The sequence below is a fragment of the Heteronotia binoei genome, chromosome 2 (genome assembly GCF_032191835.1).
Source record: "Heteronotia binoei isolate CCM8104 ecotype False Entrance Well chromosome 2, APGP_CSIRO_Hbin_v1, whole genome shotgun sequence".
NCBI classification, from domain to species: Eukaryota; Metazoa; Chordata; class Lepidosauria; order Squamata; family Gekkonidae; genus Heteronotia; species Heteronotia binoei.
The window spans coordinates 71,453,684-71,476,254 of record NC_083224.1 but is presented as its reverse complement, the minus strand read 5'-3'; the positions used below and the strand labels follow the sequence as shown (position 1 = coordinate 71,476,254).

Below are 22,571 nucleotides of genomic sequence, written 5' to 3'. Positions count from 1 at the left end.
CATATAATTCAAAACCTCTGTTCCCAGAGATCAGTTGTAAACCAGGAGAACTTCAGGCCCCACCTGGAGGTTGGCAGCTCTATCAGGGGATGGAGCCTGGTGAAGACAGGTACAATGCCTCCAAAGCAGCCATTTTCATCAGGGGAACTGGTCTCTTTAATCTGAGGTATAATTCTGGCAGATCCACAGGTCCCATTTGGAGGTGGCATCCCTACCCTGATGTCTGTTTTCTCGATGTAGGTTGCTACATTTTTATCACTTGTTTTAACATTATGGTTATTGTTTTTATACTTTTATTGTATTGTTTTCATTTTGTGAGCTTCTGGATAGGCAATACATCTATTTTCTAAACTGATATATAATATACTTATAGTCCTTGAAAATCACTCCACTCCCATTGGTAATGCTGAATAATGTCAAACAAGGATATCCTACAAATACCACAAAAGGCTGGTTTAACTATATGCCTTTGATAAACTCACCAGATATTTCAATCTAATATGGCAAATGTTTGCCAGTCTCTTAATATAAGAAGAGTAAACTCAGAAGCCTATTTCTTTATGCTATTCACTTACTGTGGTGAAACAGACCAACTATATAGATCCACTCTTCATCTGAAGCCCAGCCATTTAAAAGGCCTTCACTAAATAAATGCCATCAGGGATTAAACCAACCTGGAAAGAGCATTCCTTTAGTAATCCTGCATAATTAATGGGACACAATTCTACTTGCTATATTAAATAGCCAGCATGCAGGCACAAACTGTTTGTTTTAAGCAGCTTTAAATTGTGGCTCTCCTCAGTCACTTCCAGTACAATCCTAAACACAGTTGCACCCTTTTAAGTCTCCTCAAAGACAACAGGTTTAGAAGGGTCAGGATGTAACTCTGGAAACAAAAATCTATATTTCAAAAAAATCAGTAGTTTTTGAGGTGTGCTAATGCAGCAATTGAGAGTCAACAGACTATGCACATTGCTGAACACAGAGATTCATAAAAAACAGTATTGTAATGATTAAGTGCTCTGGTTTGGCTCGAATTCATGAAATAAAAACCCAATACAAAATATTCTTGACCAAGGTTTGTAGTCACGGCTTTTTCCCAGAAACAAGGGTATACCTAAGTCCTCCACAACTGGTCCCCGGTTCAACAATCATCTTTCTCATAGGGTCTTCCAATGGTCAAATATTAATATCTTGCTGAGCTGATGTACAGCCTTTTCATATACATGAACATTTTAGTGATTAAGGCAACATATTTTGCTGTATGTTTCTACATATATATACTTCATTATGTATGTATGTATTTAATGGCTGTGATGACAGGAAACAGAGTGCTACAAGTGTCTTGATCATTATGGCATAACCTTTTTTGAGCACTGGGCTGGTCAAAACCATTAAGTTCTAGTATTATTCATATGAAATGGATGAATTAATGTTTTTGCCTACCACACTTAGATTCATTTTAGCAATGTGTTTTACAGTAAATATATCATAGGAAAAAGTCAGTTTAATCATGTTTTTCACAAAACAAGGGCTTCCTTTAGAAGCAAAGGAATGTGGGGTATTTCTTTGCCTCAGGCAAGCAGCCCGGCTTTGTGAGGCAAACAGGAAGGAATGTTATCTAATGTCCTCCATCAACCACACAGATCCATAAGAAGGGTGGAAGGTGTGAGACAAGACAACAGTAAAGAAAAGGAAAACTTACTCCAGGCTATGACTACCCAAAGGACTAATTAACCCATTCATTCCTCATTAAGAACTGCCAGTGGATGCATTGCCTGTAACAGGACTTTCAACGCAATAAAGCAAACCTCTGTTCAGGGAAACTTCAGTGCATAGCCATGAACAGAGAGAGGAGCTTTAGAGAGTGCAAAACATTAATTCTGGAAAAGAACAAGAGTCTAGTAGCACCTTGAAGACTAACAAAGTTTGTGGAAAATTTGGTATCTGAAGAAGTGAGCAGTGACTCACGAAAGCTCATAACCTGTTAGTCTATAGCACACCTTTATTGGCATAACCCCGTTGGTCATTAAAGCGGGGGTTTCAATTAGGCTTCCCAACCCTCCCACCCTGGCGGGGGACCCCCAAATTTTCAGCCTCCTTGTCCGCTCTTAAAAAATCTGGGGGCGGGGGGAGAGAGAACATACCTGTAGGCATCATGTTGTTTTACAGCTTGGGATCCGTTTTTAAGGCTGCACAGGAAACAGGAACCGCCCCTCCCTTTCTTTTCCTGTGCAGCCTTACTTTCGTTTTCACAGCGAGCAAATTCTGCTGGAAGAAGACCAAGTACGGTAAGTATTTGTGTGTGTGTGAGAGAGAGAGGGAGGGGGCAGGGAGAGGGGCAGGAGATTCCCTGGTATGGAGGCCCTCCCCCCCCTTTAGAAAGCATGGGGGGGAGGGAAATGTCTACTAGGCACTCTATTATTCCCTATGGAGAACGATTCCCATAGAAAATAATAGGGAATTGATCCGTGGGTATTGGGGGCACTGGGGGGGCTATTTTTTGAGGTAGAGGCACCAGATTTTTAGTATAGCAGCTAGTGCCTCTCCCCAAAATACCCCCCAAGTTTCAAAAATATTGGACCAGAGGGTCCAATTCTATGAGCCCCAAAAGATGGTGCCCCTATCCTTAATTATTTCCTATGGAAGAAAGGCATTTAAAAAGGCGTGCTGTCCCTTTAAATGTGATGGCCAGAACTCCCTTGGAGTTCAATTATGCTTGTCACATCCTTGTTCCTGGCTCCACCCCCAAAGTCTCCTGGCTCCACCCCTAAAGTCCCCAGATTTTTCTTTAATTGGACTTGGCAACCCTAGTTTCAATTGCCCAGTCCATGGGCCAGAACCAGCCTACCCACGGCTTTAATCAGGCCTGCGGGGCTCTTTTCTTCCCACCCTGCTCCTGTCCTTACCCTTTGAAGCTAGGCTTCCCAACCCTCCCGCCCTGGCGGGGGACCCTAGGATTTCTAGCCTCTTCCCCCGCTCCCCCAAAAAACGGAAGCGGGGGGAGGGGGGAAATGGCGCCAAGGAGTGCCCTCCGCTCACCATAGCTGCTCCTCCGGAGAAGGGAGGGAGCGAGGGCCGGGCAGCCGGGGGACAGCCCCGGCCTCTTTGTATTTGGGCGAGCGCCTGCACCAGCCACGGCTCACTCAGTCCCTCGGCTCGCCTGCTGCCTCGTGCCGAAAAGTCCGCTCTCGCCTGCTTTCACGCGGGAAGGAAGGATGCAGCCGCTGCAAGCCCTCTCCAGAGGGTCCCCCCTGCTAGTGCTGGTGGCGCTGCTCACGCTCTTGCCGGCGGCTCGGGGCTTGCTGGCTGAACAGCCCCAGCTGGTGTGGAAGGACCCGCTGTTGAGTCACCGTGGGACATTGACTGCCTCCAGCCCGCCGGTCCAGAGGGCCGCCCAGATGGCCGTCAACTTCTTCAACTACCAGCAGGGGTCGCCCAGTGCGCTGCAGGCGCCGGGGCATGTCAAGAAGGCTTCGGTGAAGGTAAGGACGGGCACAAGGCGCGTCCTTTCTGGCTCCAAAGATCCCTTGTTGGGAGAAAAACAACACTGCTAGCCCTGAAAGTATATCAGGCCGGGGTAAATGCTTGCCCCGCTCCTTTCCCTGGATTTGACACAGCGACCCTGCAAGGTTGATGGTCTGGCTGAGAGAACCGGACCTGCCCCCAAGGTCTCCCCAGTGAATCAAGTGGTGGTGAGCCAGAGGCTTTGTTAGTGGGCCTGCCTCGGTGGGGTAGGGCGGGATATAAATCGAATAAATAGTGGCAGTAAAAACAGGTTGGAGTCCTTGGTGCCGTTTCCCCCCCTCCCCCCTAGCTCCACCCCAGTGTCTCCTGGCTCCACCCCCAAAGTCTCCTGGCTCCACCCCCAAAGTCCCCAGATATTTCTGGAATTGGACTTGGCAACCCTATTTGAAGCTCTGAGGTTGCCGAAGTTCCCAGCTCCTTCTGCTTTGTCCTGCTTTATTGTCATTAAAAGGTGCCAAGCAAGAAAAATGTGTTCTTTCTTAATGTAAACATTTGGTAATTTCTTGAGGACCATCCCAAAATTGGGATTGTCCAATGGAACCATGTTAGATCAAATGATTCTGTTACCTGTTTATCCAATAATGTATGTTTTGTATAATTTGCTTATGTCACAACGTGTATAAGACCCCATGTCAATCCTGTATTCTTTGGAGAACTCCCGGTTTCCTGAGAGTTTTGTCTCTTGGGCCTGTTCTCCCAGATCTATTAATCAACCTTTCCCATCTTTCTTCCTCACAGGACTTCCTGTGTGTTCCTTATTTGGTCAAGGGGCACACCAGGCCATGGGTTACATGATACACTGGCCTCAATTACATACTTTGAATGGTAAGCCTCTTGTGGATCTGTGCTTATCCCTTTCTGACCAGAAATACAACTTTCCTCAGAAGACCAAGCTCAAGAGCAACAGGTTGTCCCCGTTTCCAAAAGAATGCAGTGTCTGGTTCACATAGTTATCATGGCAGCTCTTTTCTCCCACCCCTCCCCAGGCTGCTGTGGAGAATGCTGATCAACTGTAATAATGATGTGAGCACACACACATATGGATCACAGTTAGAGTAGCATTACAAGTTTTTAAAATACAGAGATTGTTCATTTGGTTAAACATTATTCAGTGCTTTAAAAAAGTGTGGATGCCTTCCCTTTTATTTTTTTGAAGTCAAATATCTGCCTGGAATGGGGTCCCAGAATGCCAGGGGTATAACCTGATCCTAAGCATACCCTTCACTTTCTGAAGTTAGCAGAGCAATTCCACCCAGAACAGTGTTATAAAATCAGTACTGCATGAAGGACCCCCCCTTTTGTTTGTTAACATCCAGCCTGATGAAGAGTTCTAGAGAACTCAAATATTTGCACACTGTGTTGTGTTATTTTTGGCTAATTGAGAACGTATAGGTAAGCATTCCCACAATAAAATAGGCCCACCCAGCACATGACTGCTGACTGAAAGCTCCTTGAATATAATCACTTTGTGGTGACTTGTGCATTCATTAACAGCAATGTCAAAACTCACAAACACCTGCATTCCAATGGCTAAATTACAAATTCAGAATTTGAGCTGTGGAGAATGGCTTGGGAAAAATAAAGGAGAACCCCAATGGGTTCAGAATGCCACCAGAGGGGGAGGGGGTTCCTGCCTTGCCCTCCAAGTTGTTCTAGGGTGAAAATGGTGCTGGAGGAGTTTTCCCTGTTTTTGCTGCTCCACATGGAATATTCTGTGCACATGAGGCAACAAAAATGGGGAAATAACATCCCTCCAGTGCTGTTTCCACATGGGGAAATGGTTTGGTGGGAGAGATTATTATACAAAACACCCTTCCTTCTCCTGTGGTGATGTTCTGAGACCATTTGGGCTCTTTATTTTTCCCAAGTCATTTCCCACAACTTCAAGGAACCAGAATCTAACTTGTTGAAACCCCAAATGTGTAGTTTGTCTTTAACATGGCTATATCAAGGTAGGCAGGTAATATGGATGACGTGGTGCAATCTAACTCTGCTGAAGTATAGACAGTTGATCTTGTCTGGTAACATGAACGTTTATACCCTGAATACAATTTTGTTGGTCTTAAAGGTGCCATTTGACTCTAACTTTGTTCTATTGCTAGAAGGTAATCACTCACTATCATCCTATTTAGGATTGTCAGGTCCCCTCGGCCACCAGCAGGGGATGGGGGGGGGGGAGTAGGGTTGTCAGGTCCAGGTTGGGAAACTCTTGGAGATCTGGGGATGGAGCCTGGAGAGGACAGGGACCTCAGCTGGATACAGTGCCGTAGAGTCCACCCACCAAAGCATCCATTTTCTCCAGGGGAACCCATCATTGTAGTCTGAAGATGAGCAGGAATTCCAGGGGATCCCCAGATCCCATCTGAAGGTTGGCATCCCTAATCCTATCAGATCTGGAATTATCTTATTCTTAAGTATTCATATTTATTTATTCTTTCATTTTAGTGGTACTATCTCAAGGAAAGTTTCAAGGGCAGATGATTTTTTAAAAATACAAATAAACAGTAGACAACATTTTGCCTCAGAATGTTCAGATGTATTTCATGAGCTGTAAACAAGTTTTTTTTCAATGACAAAAAGTATGCATTTAAAATCCTTAGCAGTCTTTTGAAAGATAATCCTGACACTTCCGAACACTTTACCATGAAAAGTTATGTCTCCAGTGCTTTGCTGAGGGTGGGGGGAGGACCCTCTACCCACAATTGTTATCTTGCTAGGAATGATTATATGCCTATAATAAATGTCTCTTTTTTGCTTGCAAATAAGTGAAATGTGAATGAAAAATCATCATCCACATCTTAATGTTTATATATTCACTCCTGGTTTTAATACAGATCAACAACCAATGAATAAAAGACAATTTAAACTCCAATCAAAGCCACTTCTTGAACACCAGTCATTTGGTTCTCAGCCATTCAAGACATAAATACATTAACAATGATATTTCTTACAAATAGCAAGTACAAATCTTTCTGGGAGACTTGCATGTTTTCTAAGCAACACAGAAACAAAAGTAAAGTCTTTGATCGAGTTGTATGTAGAAAGCAATTAGATATCCAACTTCTGATGACAGACAAATGACAAATCAATCCCACAGTGAAAGAAAGTGGTGAATAATTGAATAATATAAAAGGCAAAGGATTTATATGATCTGAAGAGAAACCAGAGTATTTTTTAAGTGGATAATGTAGACTCAGATGCATTGAGTAACATCACTCCAGGAGTATTCCTCTGCTTTGAAACTATCGGAATTCTACCGGAATTCTACAAAAATATGAATGGACAATTCTTGCATATCCTCATCTTTTAATATTACCTCACTTCTGCACCTATTCAACATTTGTAACTGATGGACTTGAATGTATACAATAATCAACAGTAGACATGTTTAACTTACCTGCACAATTGTTTTGAGGAGTACTCTATTTGCTCTTTTTTACTTGCATTATTAAGGCTTTTTAATGTGGACCAGCAGGGATTCATTTGCATATTAGGCCACACACCCTGACATCACCATTGTTTCACACAGGGCTTTTTCTACAAAAAAGCCCAGCAGGAACTTATTTGCATGTCAGGCCACACACCCTGGTATCAAGCCAGCCGGAACTGCATTCCTGTGCTTTTCGGATTTAAAAAAAAAGCCCTGATGTGGACTCTTTTATAACATGAATGTTTAAACAGTAATGAGATCTCCACAACTATTAGAAGTTTACTGCACCCTTGTGGACCACCAACACATGGAACAAATAAAAGATGCAGAGTTCAAACTGCAGACTTACCTTTTTCAGTTTGCCACTCTTAGTCCCCACAAATACCACACTGTAGTCATTGTAGACATAGGAAGTGACAGAAGTCATCCGATCCCGGCTGGAAGTGTAAAGAGTCACTCCCTCTACAGGTACAGAGCCTCCCAGTGGCTGGTTAATATCCAATCCACAGAAGTTATCATCTATTGGGACTGGCTGAAAGGGGAGGGGGAAACATACAGGTGAGTATAGAGTGAAGGAGCTTTTTTTTTTTTTTAACTCTCCAAGGCAATGTCTGATTGAAATATAAAAAATTTCATCATTTGAAACATTTTAAAAATTGAGGCCAGCAATTTTTTTCTGTATTTGTTTTACTTTGAGATCACTTTGAAACAAACCTTGGAGACTCAGTTCATTGTATCATTCTTGCATCATATTTTACAGGTCAATTTGACAATGTATACCCATCAGCATACCAGTTTGACTCATGGTTCTTATAACAGAGTTGTGACTTGGACAGCTGTGTTACAAGAACCATGAGAGACCCTTGGTATTTCCACACTAACAGGAAAATCTTGCTTCTTACTTCTTGGATAGTAATATAATCATACACTTGGGTTTGTCCATCTGATCCTTCAAATCACACACCATCGCCAACTACTTTTTTTTTCTTTTGTGTGACTCAGTCTGTTATGTGAACAACACTACATCCAGCCACCATTTGCCTTTAAGCCTCAGCAGGCTTAAAAGAACTTTGCAAACTGCTAGTGTTTCGGACTGCATGTGTGCCTTTAAATCCCAACTGGAGGAAAGCTGCATGGGCAGGGTAAGCAAGCAGACCCACGAGGCTCTGGTGTGTGTGTGAACCATGTGAGAAAAGAAGAGAAGCCATTACAGTCCCTCTGTTTGTTTTGCATTGGTTTCACAAGTTGTATGCATAGTTAAATGGAGTTAACTAGAACCTGATTATGGGATGGAAGAAAACTCCACTCCCTAGGCTGCTCTCCTTTCATTTTCCTGTTAGTCTGAAGAAGTTGGTTGATATACAGCAGATGGTTACATTCAGCAGTTCCCATGAATAAATTGCCCCAATGAAATAACAAAAATGTGTTCTTGCAAACTGTTTATTTTGGTTGTTTTGTTAGTGTGTGAGATTTCACTTTCATTTAGTGGAAGTGCAGCTGCTAGCAGATGCGGAAATGAAGACTGTATTTAGGGGAACTGCACAGCTGTTTTTTTATTTTATTTTAGAGAATGGGAAAGTCTCCTGGCTCCACTCCAAAAGTCTCTAGGCTCCGCCCCCAAAGTCTCCAGATATTTTCTTAGTTAGACCTGGCAACCCTAGTAGATCAATACTTTTGTGGACCTTTACCAACCTGTGATGATTGGCTGAGGCCTCCACTCTGAAATCCTGTGGTTAAGTGCACGGAGCAAACTTAAGAGTGACTCAATGAACTGCTTAAAGCTGCTGAATTAATTTGGATATAGAAGGTAGATTCACAGATTGTTTAATATTCCCCTGTTATAGAAAACCATATACAAACCCACACAAAATGCCACCCAGAATTCCTTCTGAAAAGACAAAGACAGAACAATCTATTCTTCAGAAGCACTCCTTCCCACGTTTTCCTGATTCACATCTTGAGTCAGAATTTTACTTCCATAGCCCTCCAAATCCAGAGAGGCAGATAAAAACAAATTCAACCCCTGTTTAATTTTGCTCCTTGTGCCATTACAGTTCATTTCCTAAGAACATAAGAGAAGCCATGTTGGATCAGGCTAATGACCCATTCAGTCCAACACTCTGTGTCACACAGTGGCCAAAAAAAGAAAGGAGGTTCACAAATGGGGCTAGAAGCCCTTCCACTTTGTCTCCCCCCCTCCCAAAGCACCAAGAATACAGAGCATCACTGCACCAGACAGTTCCAATAATATGCTGTGGCTAATAGCCACTGATGGACCTCTGCTCCATATATTTATCCAAACCCCTCTTGAAGCTGGCTATGTTAATCACCCTTTGGGTGAAGAAGTACTTCCTTTTATCCATTCTAACCCTACTGCTCAGCAATTTCATTGAATGCCCACGAGTTCTTGTATTGTGAGAAAGGGAGAAAAGCACTTCTTTCTCTTCTTTCTCCATTCCATGCATAATCTTGTAAACCTCTATCATGTCACCCTGCAGTCGATGTACCTCCAAGCTAAAGAGCCCCAAGCGTTTTAACCTTTCTTAATAAGGAAAGTATTCCAAACCTTTAATCATGCCAGTTCACATCCCATCAACTTGTATTTGTAGCTGGGATTTTTGGCCCCAATGTGCATTTCTTTGCACTTGGTCACATTGAACCTCATCTGCCACGTTGATGCCCCCTCAACAGTTCCCTTTGGAGAGCCTCACAATCCTCTCTGGTTCTTACCACCCTGAACAATTTAGTGTCATCTGCAAACTTAGCCACTTCACTGCTTACTCTCAACTCCAAATCATTTATGAACAAGTTAAAGAGCATGGGACCCAGTACTGAGCTCTGCGGCACCCCACTGCTTACCATCTTCCACTGTGAAGACTGCCCATTTATACTCACTCTGTTTCCTAATAATTAGCCAGGTTTTGATCCAGAAGAGGACTTGTCCTTTTACTCCGTAACTCTCGAGTTTACTAAGAAGCCTTTGATAACGAACTTTATCAAAAGCTTTCTGGAAGTCAAGGTAAACAACATCTATTGGGTCCCCTTTGTCCACATGTTTGTTCACCCCCTCAAAGAACTGTAACAGGTTACTGAGGCAAGATCTTCCCTTACAGAACCCATGCTGAGTCTTCCTCAATAACTTGTGTTCATCAATGTGCCTACTCATTCTGTCCATGATTATAGTTTTTACCAACTTTCCCGGTATTGAAGTCAGACTGACTGACTTGTAATTTCCCAGATCTCCTCTGGAACCCTTTTTAAAGATGGGGGTAACATTTGCTACCTTCCAGTCCTCAGGAACGGAGGCAGATTTCAATGAAAGTCAGACACAAACTCCTCTTCTCTGTTTTTGTTTGTTTGTTTTCTGCCCCTCCCCACCCCTCTAGAAATTATCTGGTAGAAATATGATGGCCAAAATCAACTACACCTTTCCTACTTGTGAAAAACCAGCTGCTACTGGCATAGAAAGTGCAGGTGTCCACTCTCTGAAAGGAAATTGTGATTTCCTACTTGAGGCTGCTCCTTCCTTTCAGAAAAGCAGCCAATTTTGTCCTGTATAACAGTATGAACTGATAACAGAGTGAACATTTCACACCCTCAAAGTATTTTCCTGCAAGAAGATGGGCACTGCAACTGGCTGAACCAAGCAGCAGAAAACACATCCTCTGCCAATCTCATAGGATGATCTAAGCAGCTGATAGAACTGTGCAGTTCCCCTTTTCCCTTTCCCAGATTTCCTTCAAGACCAAATGCCTTTGAAACAAGCTGGGTTCAGAAGACAGCTTGTCTTGGGATGCAGAATATCAGGACTCTAGTAATGACTTTTCTGTTATCCTTCAGAAATCACTTGCTATTGTTTCTGCCTTCCCTAGTCAGCAAGAGAGAATAAATGATGCTGTCCTTCCTCTGCAAACACTTAGAGCACTTCTGTAAATGGAAATCCTTGAAGAGCAAATGAATGTTATTTATGCTGATTGGACCCAAGCAGGATTCCCACTTAATTGCAGACAACCTAAAGAACTTCATGGTCTCACTACTGGAAAAAAATTCCAGTTTCCATTGGCTGCATTCATAAAGCGTCTTAAATAAGCTGCCTCTATTGGTCAACACAAATTTCTTTACTTACTGTGACACTACAGATAACCTTGATTTTGGCAGCAATCCTGGGGAAGGTTTTCTGGGGCTATGCCCCATTGAATAGCATAGGACTTACTTCTGAGCAGGCTTGCCTATGACTGCTTCCTTTGACATGGAAAAAGAGGTTTCTCAGTTCTTCTGCATCTACTCAAACAGGACAACTACATCAATCAAGAACAAAGAGGAGACTCTAATTGTCATTAATCTTTGAGGCTCATTCTGATGAAGCCTTCCTGTTGGCATCCTTTCCAGTCTTTCTCAGGTTTGGTATCAGACTGGGCAGAAACAGAACCCTCCAATTCAAATGCTTTGTATTATTGACTTATATTACCATAATAACGGAACGATTGCTCGTTAAAGAATTCACCTTTCCATCATGATACATGAATCAATTATGCTCCTCATTCTGACACAAAGGGAACAAAGGAAGAAACAACTCAACACTTTAAACAGATGCATTTATAAGTGAGAATTGTTTTCCAGACAATGCCTTCCCAGTGAACATATGAACATATGAAGCTGCTTTATACGGAATCAGACCTTTGGTCCATCAATGTCAGTATTGTCTTCTCAGACTGGCAGCAGCTCTCCAGGGTCTCAAGCTGAGGCTTTTCACACCTATTTGCCTGGACCCTTTTCTGGAGATGCCAGGGATTGAACCTGGGACCTTCTGCTTCCCAAGCAGATGCTCTACCACTGAGCCACTGTCCCTCCCCCATCAGCTAATGTTGACAGTTAGCACTGGTGCTTTTATTTTATAACAGAGTGAGCCTGTAACTGAGTTATTACTTGAATCTGCTGGTTTAAAAATTATGGCGACTGTGTGACACAGATTATTGGACTGGATGGGCCATTGGCCTAATCCAACATGGCTTCTCTTATGTTCTTATGGTATCTGCAAGGCCAAGAAACAAGTTCTTGGATTGTAGGATGCTTATGTTTCCCATACTTTCCTCTCAAGGAATGTTAACTAAAATACTATGAACATTCTTACCGCCTTGGTACACTGAACATCTTTCCCTAGCAGCCAGTTGAGTTCCAGGTTGCCTTCTCCCTGGTAGCAAGACTGCAGGCGGTCCTTAATTTGGGCATTTATTGCACGGATGGGGAAGATACAAAGAGCTGAATCATCAGGGGGCTGGTGATACTGTTTCTGCCCTTTGGAGAAGATGGCAAAAAGGACATCATCTTGACCAGTAATATTGAGAGACCTGGCCAGCACATTCCCTGGCTTAGAAAGGAAGGCAGCCTGTAGGAGTCGATATTCCACATCACCCTTGACACAGCCAAAAGGCAGAGATACATAAGAGTGGAACTTGGGATCATCCTTGCAGAGACGCACAATTCGAGATGTGTAGAAGAGATCACTGGCTGAGTTGATAGATACACCCTCAGGTGTCTCTGGTTGGACAGTTAGAAAATAGACAAAATTGCCGCTGGCAAATCCATAGATGTAGAAGATATCAAAGTGTGAGACCAGGGCCAGTGTGTCTGAAGGGATTTTGATGAGAGATGAAACAAAGTCACTGTGGAGCTCATAATCCAACATTGCTGATGATTCTGGGTCACGTGGCAGCTTGCGGCTGGAGAGAGTGGGGAAGTAATCCTGTTTGCCATCCACTGCAGTACCAATGAATAGCTTCCCATCCTCACCCTCAGAACGAACTATAACTCCATACATAGTTCCAGTCTGGTTAACACTGGAAAGATAGTGCTCTTTTTTGTGAGATGGTTCCACTAGTATGAAAAGATCATCCAGTCGCAGAAGTTTGCATACTCCCTGGTAGAGGCTTCCACAGGCTAACAACCTATTTTCAGAGTAGTCAATGATCAGCAGCTTGTTAACATTGTTGGTGAGAGTCAAAATCTCACTGCAGGGTTGCACTATGAGTGGCGGGTAGCAAGACTTGTTGTCCTCCTCAGGTCCTGTCTTGTGAGCTACCAAGATGGTCAAGTTTCCAGACAGCTTATAAACCCGATTGATGGCTCCCACATAGACTGCTCCAGTGGCCTGATGGACAGTCAAGTGGTTGAAAGTCCAGTCACGGTTCTCAGAATGAAAAGAATTGAAAATGGAAGTGCTTGCAGCATTTCTTGAAAAAGAAACCAAACAAAGAAACACCAAGGCCACTGACCAGCCATCGGAGACCCATATCTGAGGCCAGATCTTTCTCTTTTCCATCCTGCAGTAAGGAGTGAAGAGGCAACAGAATGCGACCCTCAGAACTCCCTGTATGTGTCTCTTGCTGTAGCAGGGTGCCTCACATGGTTCTACAAAAATAAAAACACATGCACAGGAGAAAACGATTAGACCAGAAGCATCCTGTAGATACAATTCAAACAGGCTTTTTCATTAAAGACTCCTTGAGATAAAATAAGAACATCTCTAAACCCATGAAGAATAAGCACAGTTCCCATTTGAGTGAACAGTGAAGGCTTTAGCACTCTGTTCCGCCTCTGTGCATTAATTGTTACGCAGTTTAACTGCTCATAATATGCTCTGAGTCATGAGTTCATTCAGCTGCAGGAGGGAATAATCAATCTCAGCCAAAAGACAAGTGTTTTGCAGACAGTTCACCTACCCAGTCATCAGATCTAACAACCTTGGCTAGAGGGGCTTATTTGCAAGGTGTTGAACTGACAGGTGAGTAAGAGAGGTTTCCTGCCCATGAAATCCATAGGGGTTACAATTTAATTAAAGAGAGAAATATCAGCAGAGACCCCACGTGTTGGCAGCACCTCCTGTTTCCGCACACCTCCCATTCACCTGCAACTTGGTGCCTTAGGCTGTGTCTGTACCTTCTATAATTGAGCAGTCCATAGAGAGTAGGCTGTGTGCCACTGCTGGATGAACTTACAGACTCTGCATCAAGTGGAAGGTCACATAGGCATTTGTCACTCACAGATGTGCAGTCGCGATGTAGAATCTTGACCACAGACCAAAGACAAAGAGTTCTACAGTATTTTAAAGATGGTGGCTGCAATCCACTTTTCTGGAAGTAAAAACTCCATTGACTAAAATGAAACTTCTGAGTAGACCTAAGTATAGTTCGCTTGTACAATCTGGCCACTGAGGACTGCATGAGGTATGAAATGGTGTTGATGAGGAATGCCTACTTTGTAAGGTATCACATGGCTTTGTACCGCTGCTTTCATGTGGAGCAGCAGTAGAGAGAAAAGCAGACACAGCCCTGGCATTTTGCCTGTTTTCTATTTATTGTACAAGGGGAGCAGTGCAGGGAGAGCTATACTGATTGGATAACATATTATTTAGCATCCTGGTTACATAAAAGAATAACTTCCAGTCTTCACATATCTGGCAATGATATGCACATGAACATCACAAAGAAATAGGAGATACATTTGAGCACATCTTTTTGGATATTAAAGCCAAGCAACTTAAATTAGACCCAACCATGAAAAAACTTTACTCTTTCCACCTGCCCATATCTGCACAACTACTGACATTTTTGTTCCCCTTCTATGTGTCCCCCCTTTGCAGCTGGTATGGCTAAGCCCAAGCAACTGTGCTATAGCTGTTTGGTAGCCAGTCTTCTTCTATCCACTCTTCAGATCAGATATAAAAGACATCTAGATCAAGGATAAAACACTGCTACTGTACCAGAAAAGACTGATGCACCGTCTTCAGCGCCGGCACCCAGGAAAATATCTGTATCATCTGAGAGATGAGCCATCTCCACCAGTTAGCAGTGTGAGGCTCTTAAAGTACTCCCCTAATCTATCTTCCATGAATCTTTAATGTTTCTTAAATTCAGTGGCATGCCACTCAGAAACATTAGGGTGAAGAACATTTGAATCAGGAAAATCAAATGCAAAGACAGGAAAAAGTGATGAACCACCCTGGGTAATGCTCAGTTTCCCTTGGAAAAAGAGAGTGGATGCTCTCCCCTGCTCCCTACCTCCAGTAAGAATGAAGCCCTTTCTTCTGATGCCATTTACTCCTTTTGTAAAGAATTATTTCTGGGTTTCTGTCAGTTACATAACACATTGCATTGCACACTGCACTGAAACTTGCTGAATCTCCAGCTCCACCTCTGCCTCTCTTTTCTGCTGTCTGAAGCTCACCCTGACTAAGACTGGATGAACCCCTGCTCTTTGCTGTAACAGCAGAGTAGCCTTTGATTGGGTTTGGCAGGCAGCAGCTGTACATGCCTTTCAATACTGGCTTACAGCCCCCCTTTTTTATTTGTACGCTGGCCATCAGCTGCACACAGTACCTGTCTGAAAGAACAATCATTGGAAAGGGGTAGAGTTCAGCAGCTGCTCTTATTCTTTACTACAAAAGCACTCACTGGATTGAGAAAGCATTGTTCACACAAGGTCTGCAATTGCTACAGTTTTCACTCTGGTGTTGCTGGACAACAACATACCACAGTTAAGTCCTCTGATCTGGTATAGTTGATACTCAAAATACTCATTCCTTGCAACAATCGTTATACACAATATACTGCCAAAAAAAACCCCATTATCTCTAGAGTTGTGTAGGTACTCTAGCAAAGAACTGATCATAAGCAAATTTGATGCTTCTATTGTAGGTGGAATTTGGTGGCAAACTGGAACAGACTCAGAAAAATGGAATAAATTACTCCATCTTTGTTTCAAAGACTTTTCTAACACAGGAAGCCACACCATACATGCCCCAAACAAAGCCTCAGTTACACACTGTGACTATGTCATGATACTAGGGTTGCCAGCTCCCAGTTTGGGAATACTGGGTAATTTGGGGGCTGAAGCCTGAGAAAGGTGGGGTTTGACCAGGGGAGAGACTTCCATGGGGCATAATGCCATAGAGCCATCTTCCAAAGCAGCCATTTTCTTCAGGTGATCCCAATTATAATCCCAGCCACCCTTGGGGTTTGGCAATCCCAGATGGTATCACACAGTACCTCACAGTAAAATTCTAATACACAGAAGCCTAGTGAGGCCCTCTAGCATTGGAAAAGCCCCAAATCCAGATAGATCATTTATAAAACTGGAGCATCTGTACTTTGCTTGGGAACTTTAATTCTATTAAAGAACTGTAGCCTCTGATAAAATTACCATCTCCAGAATTCTATGGAATTAAATAACTTTAACGTTTGCCATGCAGACATATTAGGGCCAACTCAACACATTTTGCCACCCCTAAGAGTCCTCCTCCCAGGCACCTGTGCAGCCTTCTTTGGCCCCTGGTGGTGATGGAGAGCACACACCTCTTTCTATGCATGCCTCTGCACATTTCTTGAAAGAATAAAGAGCTGGTTTTGCCTGGCTAGGATTCAGCCCCTTGCAATATTGATATGTTCAACTGAGGGTGTTTTGTTTTTTTGTTTTGTTTTGGTTTTGGGAACTACTGCTGTTTGTAAAGATTCTATGGCACAGGCATGTGGCTCCAATGCTTTATACAATCCTCAGAAGGACTAGTGCTAAACAGAATGATATAAACAAAAAATGACAAAGTGCTGGAACAGCACCTTTTAAAGATTTTTTTCTCCTACTTCTACTTCTCTTTCATTCACACACAATCAACTGTCAAGCAGAAATAGGAGTTATTAAAAACCCTTTTAAAAATTGTCATTCTCTCTCAAATGACCATCCTCTCCTTTATCCCAAGATGTCTGAGATAGAAAAAGAAATGGAATGAAATGAAATGCTTTTTGCCTCATAATCTTTTCTGCCTCAGAATTTTCCACTTACCTGAAACACTCCAGAATGCACACAATACTATTTACAGGACAAATAGCTACTAAGCAAGAAACAGAACTTCTAACTTAATCCTGTTAATGTACTTTAATAAAATTGCTCCAAAAAGCTTATTATCCAGGTGCCAGTTCCAATATGATCTCATATACCTGAGAGCTGCTTTTTAATGCAATATAAATAACTTCCAGCTATGTGGAACAGTATAGTCAGAGAGCATCAGGGATTAGAAGTTTTTGTTCTATGATTGTAGATATTTATAAACTAGAGGCCCTGGATTGTGTAATTCTTTATTTGGGCGCAAGTGGTCCATTCCTGTTGCCAGTTTTCTGTGTAATTAATAGAAAGTTACCTTTCCTTAAGCACCTCAGCTGCATTTTACAGGAGAGAACTGAACTCAACACAAAATTATTCCAAATCCAAGAACAGACCACAAAAATAAAACAGTTTCAGTGTCTCCTTCCATAATAGTGTCTATATTTTCTAAAGGTGGGCAGCTAGTGGTCAGGAATGTGGGGGGGGGGGGTGAGAGAAGTTTTAATCAATGCTAAGACAAAGTGACTTCTCTTACCAGAGGAACCTTAAAATTACAAAAGAAAGGGGAAATGATTCTTAAGAACCCAGTCAAGGTTCTCATCCCTCATCTACTCCTGCATATTTCCCTCTCTTGAACTAAACAACCATGGCATGAAGTTGAGGATACTTCCCTTTTGCTTGTCCCCAGGATCTGATATACAGTCAGTACAATTAGTTTTTTTTTTTTCTGAAAGGTCAAATTTCTTGTTACTCATGACATGAGTCAGACCTAAGTTTCCCCAAGCCGACTAAGTCCCCTTTCTTGTAGACAGAAGTGCTCTGAGGTCCAATTAGATTCAGTAGCATGACACGGGGAGGTATTAGGGGTGTGGGGGGAAAAATCTGGTAAAATCCAGATTTGACATTATTCAGGGTCAAGATATTCAGGAGGGCTGAATATCCCCAAATACCAGATTTGGCTACTCCCAAATATACAGAAGATATTTGACTATTCACAAATATAAAGGTAAAAAGTAAAGGCAGTCCCCTGTGCAAGCACTGTTACCAACCTATGAGGTGATGTCACATCATGACGTTTTCTTGGTGGACTTTTTATGGGGTGGTTTGCCATTGCCTTCTCCAGTCATCTACACTTTACCCCCCACAAGCTGGGTACTCATTTTACCAGCCTCGGAAGGATGGAGGCTGAGTCAACCTTGAGCTGGCTACTTGAACCCAGCTTCCACTGCAATGGAACTCAGGTCATGAGTAAAGCTTTGACTGCAGTACTGCAGCTTACCACTCTGTGCAACGGGGCTCCTATTTCCAAATACACAGCCCCATTATACCCTATGGGTCATTGTAGTCAATGGCAAAATAGGGTATAATGAATTGCAGCTGGGGGGAAGGGGGTTCATATTTTCAGGGTAGCTGCAGAAGCCTCTCCCCCACAGAACCTCCAAGTTTCAAAAAGATTGAGCCAGGGGGTCCAATTCTAGGGGTACCCAAACTGGGTGCCCCATCTCACCATTATTCCCTACAGGTCATTGAAGTCAGTGGCAAAATAGGGTATAATGATTAGCAGATGGGAGGCAGGGGGTTTGAGGAAGAGGCTCCAAATTTGCAGGGCAGCTGCAGAAGTCTCTCCCCCACAGAACCCCCAAGTCCAGGAAGGGAGATCCCTTTGCCAGCTTTTGGTGGGGTGCCACTAATATCGGCCCCGAAGGTCTGGGAGTGCTCCTGGAGTGCTCTTTGACTATGGAGGCCCAGGTAGCAGCTACTACCAAGTCCACCTTCTTTCATCTGCAATGGCTATGGCAGTTGGCCTCTTTTTTGGAGCACTGTGACTTAGCAATGGTGATCTATGCTATGGTCACCTCAAGAATAGACTACTGTAATGCCCTTTACATGGGGCTGCCCTTGACTCTGACTCGGAAACTGCAGCTAGTGCAAAATGCTGCAGCACAGTTGTTTATTGGGTTCCCTTGATGGGAGCACATTCAACCAGTGCTGAAAGAGCTGCACTGGCTGCCTATTGTGTACCGAGTCCATTTCAAAGTGCTGATATTGACCTTTAAAGCCCTATATGGTCAAGGACCTGTCTATCTATGGGACTGCCTTTCCCCATATGTTCCCCAGAGAGCACTGTGTTCCGGAGCACAAAATCTGCTATCCATCCCCGGACCAAGGGAGGCCAGATTGAGATCTACACAGGTCAAGGCCTTCTCAGTGGCAGCACCAATGCTGTGAAACACTCTCCCAGAGGCCATAAGAGCCCTGTGGGTTCTCTCCCAATTCCGCAGGGCCTGTAAAATTGAACTTTTCCAACTGGCCTATAATAACTAAGTGGGAGAAGGCTGCCACTTTTATGTTGCTGAGCAATACCATCAGAAGAACCACTAACAGATAAACAGAAGAACTATGACATCAACATAATCTGATCTGCTTATATAAAAATCTTCTGAATAGCACCAAATATGTAGTTTTGAATGTTTAATTGTTTAAGTTTTATAGTTTTAAATTTGTAACTTGAAATTGTTGTTTTAAAATGACTGTTAACTGCCCTGAGTCCACTTGCGGAGAGGGCAGGATAAAACTCTAAGGAAAAAATAAATATATTTTTTTTAAAGTACCAGGAGGTCCAATTCTAGGGGCACCCAAAATTGGTCCTTTTCCCCTATGCTGGGAAAAAGCAGTCACTTTCCCCACTTTAATTAGAGTGGGGAAAGTGAGTATGGGCGGCAGCAGGTTTGAGGGAGAGGCACCACATTTTCAGGGCTGCTTCAGGTGCCTCTCACCACCAGAATTGTCATGTTCCAGAAAGATTGAACCAGGGGTTCTTATCCTAAGGGCACTCTAAGAGGGTCATTGTTCCCTGTGGTGGGAAAAACTACCCCAGGAAGCAGTCAGATTTTCCTAGAAAATATCTGCAGTGGAAAGTCAACTGTGGTGAGGGTGCTTGCTTGCAAGGAACATAACAGTGCTATGTGCCAGCAGAATGTGCCACTGTGGCAGTGCAATACATTGGACCTTAGTTCAAATTAGAGAATCTCTCTGATTCACAAATTGGAGTAGGGGCTTTGTGCAGGGACTGTAGCACAAAGTCAGTGCATTGAATTCACTAGTGCCAAGCAGCAGAGATAGGGCATGAACTTTCTGCATGCAAAGCAATTGCACAGCCCTACAGAGCAACACCTGTGCAACTGCTTTGCATGCAGAAAGTCCATATTACACTTGTGAGGAATCCTTTAACAATGATCCAACCACCTCAGGTGCAGCTCAGCACATGACAGCTATAGAACTTTCCTAGTAGAACGAAGTCAGTGTTTATATTAGGAAGTTTTTTAATGAAATGAGGCTATATCTGGGTGGCTCACTGGATGAACCTTTCTTGTAATACTGTAATGTTGTATTTCTTTATAATGTGTATAAAAGGCTATATGACTCTTAAAAAGGTTTTACTAAACATTGTTAGCCAGTATATCACAGTGTTTGTTTTTTGTATTGCCTGTAATATGAACTGTGGTCCCAGGTTGTTCATTTTTCTACTTGTATTTGGGATATGGCACAAAGTAGAAGCATATGATTCATTTATAGATTTACATTTGAACTGGGCCTATCAGCATCTGAGTCCTGGAATAGACAAGCATATCCCTGCCAGTAGTACTCAGCATTCTGCCTTGCCTTGGTGCATCAGGCAGACCTTTTACAAACACATGCAGCTTGATTTTTTTATCATGTTTATTCTGAAGCAAGTCCCATTGAGTTTAACAGGGCTTGCTCCAAGGTATGTGACCTCAGGATTACAACTGAAACCCATCCACAAAATTCCATTTAGAAGCAGCAACAATTCTGTTAGTGTTATCAAAAAACAGATTGTAATTAAGTGGGGACAAATATAAACAATTCCACAATGTTAACGGTTAAGGGTGGAATAAACTCCTGACAAAAATATAGTTAAGAACATAAGTATGAACTAGAAGTTCCTAACATCAGTTCCTCCATGAGCTCACTAGATATCCTTAGGCAAGCCACTCTTTCAGGCATCCATCTGTAATACAGGGATTATATCAGCATGCTTTACAGGACTGCTGTTCAGATTATGGAGCTAATACGTATAAAGTAATTTGGGCAACTAGGAAAAATGCTTTATAAATACAAAATACTAATTTAGGAACCATTTGCTGTAATTGCACTACTGTTCCAATTATGTTCACCTTTTAAGCAGTAAAAAAAAAAAATTACATAGTCAAATGTGTTTTAGACCTCCATTGCTCCCAACAAATTCTACACTCAGGTTTGCCATGATTGCTCTTCAGCAATCACCAGTCATCAAACCTAACTGTACGCTGATTGCTTTTCATCTGTATTGAGATACTTAAATGGAGGTGTCCCTTTTGAGTAATCAACTGTGCATGCAAGTTATATTCCCGTGCAAATGGAGGACATTTCCTGCACAATTCCTTCCCTCTGCACAAAGTTTTCTTTCCTGATCCCCTTAGAGCAGAGGGTGGGGAGAGACACCTGGAATCTTCTTACAAAATCATGCCAAACACCATTTTCAGCAGAGATACCTCACCACTCCACCATTTGGCCTGTCACACTGCCTATGCTTATATAAAACTGTGGAGAAGTGAAGGTTGGGTTAAAAAGAGTTCATTGCTCTTGAAGAAAGTGGAGGTGCAAGATGAAAGACATTTTCAGTTGTTACAGTAACATGTGCTAGCAGCCTGGCAGTCATGCATTTTGGTACATGTGTACTGAGGCTAAAAATGTGCTGCCAAGGGTTGCCAATGTCCACATGGAAAACCACAAATGAGTAAACCCGTGAAAAAATTACTTTTTATTATTTATTATTATTTATTAATTTATATCCCGCCCTTCCCAACAAGTGGCTCAGGGCGGCTCACAGCATAAAATTCCACATAATAACATTTAAGCATAAAACAGTTAAAATTAATTAATACATTTAAATTATAAAATATTTAAAATTATAAGACATTTAAAACATTTAAAACATTAGGGACAGCAACTTCTAATATAACTACACCTGGATTTCTTGTACCAGCTAGTCATAGGCCAGCCGGAAGAGGGTTGTCTTACAGGCCCTGCGGAACTGGGCAAGGTACTTTTAAGATACACAGTACTAAACTCAGTGAAGATAATATAGATGCAAACCATATTGGAGTCCAGGAGCCAGTTTGCTGTAGTGGTTAAGTGTGTGGACTCTTATCTGGGAGAACCGGGTTTGATTCCCCACTCCTCCACTTGCACCTGCTAGCATGGCCTTGGGTCAGCCATAGCTCTGGCAGAGGATGTCCTTGAAAGGGCAGCTGCTGTGAGAGCCCTCTCCAGCCCCACCCACCTCACAAGGTGTCTGTTGTGGGGGAGGAAGATAGATTGTGAGCCGCTCTGAGACTCTTCGGAATGGGGGGCGGGATATAAATCCATTATCTTCTTCTTCTTTAAGACCAACAAAGTTTTATTGAGAATGTGCTCAAAGCACACTGCATCAGACAATAGTGAGGGATGGAATTAGCAGTCCTACATATATAGAAAGTAGGAAGTGAATGTATGCAAAATAGTGAAAATGTTTTAGCAGATTAAAAGGTTTAACATATGTAATGAGATAAGAAACCAATATCCCTTTTCAGTCCCTAGAAGGTGTTTGTTTCAAGTTTCATAATAACTTGTAATTCAGCCATTTCTCTTTCTGTTCTGTTCTTGAAGTTCCTTTGCAGTAAAAGAGATACTTTGAGTA

The 22,571-nt window shown here is 42.6% G+C and overlaps 1 protein-coding gene across 2 annotated transcripts in view; it reads right to left on the bottom strand.

Moving 5' to 3' along the window:
• PLXNA2 (plexin A2) overlaps positions 1–22,571 on the bottom strand; it is a 771,921-nt gene that overhangs the window by 696,579 nt on the left and 52,771 nt on the right. For both annotated transcript variants that reach the window (XM_060231255.1, XM_060231256.1), the window contains exons 2-3: positions 12,090–13,366; positions 7,308–7,490 (exon numbers count right to left, since the gene is read on the bottom strand). In XM_060231255.1, the coding sequence (XP_060087238.1) occupies positions 7,308–7,490; positions 12,090–13,277 (1,371 nt within the window). In that variant the 5' untranslated portion in view covers positions 13,278–13,366. The remainder of the gene's footprint in view (positions 1–7,307; positions 7,491–12,089; positions 13,367–22,571) is intronic.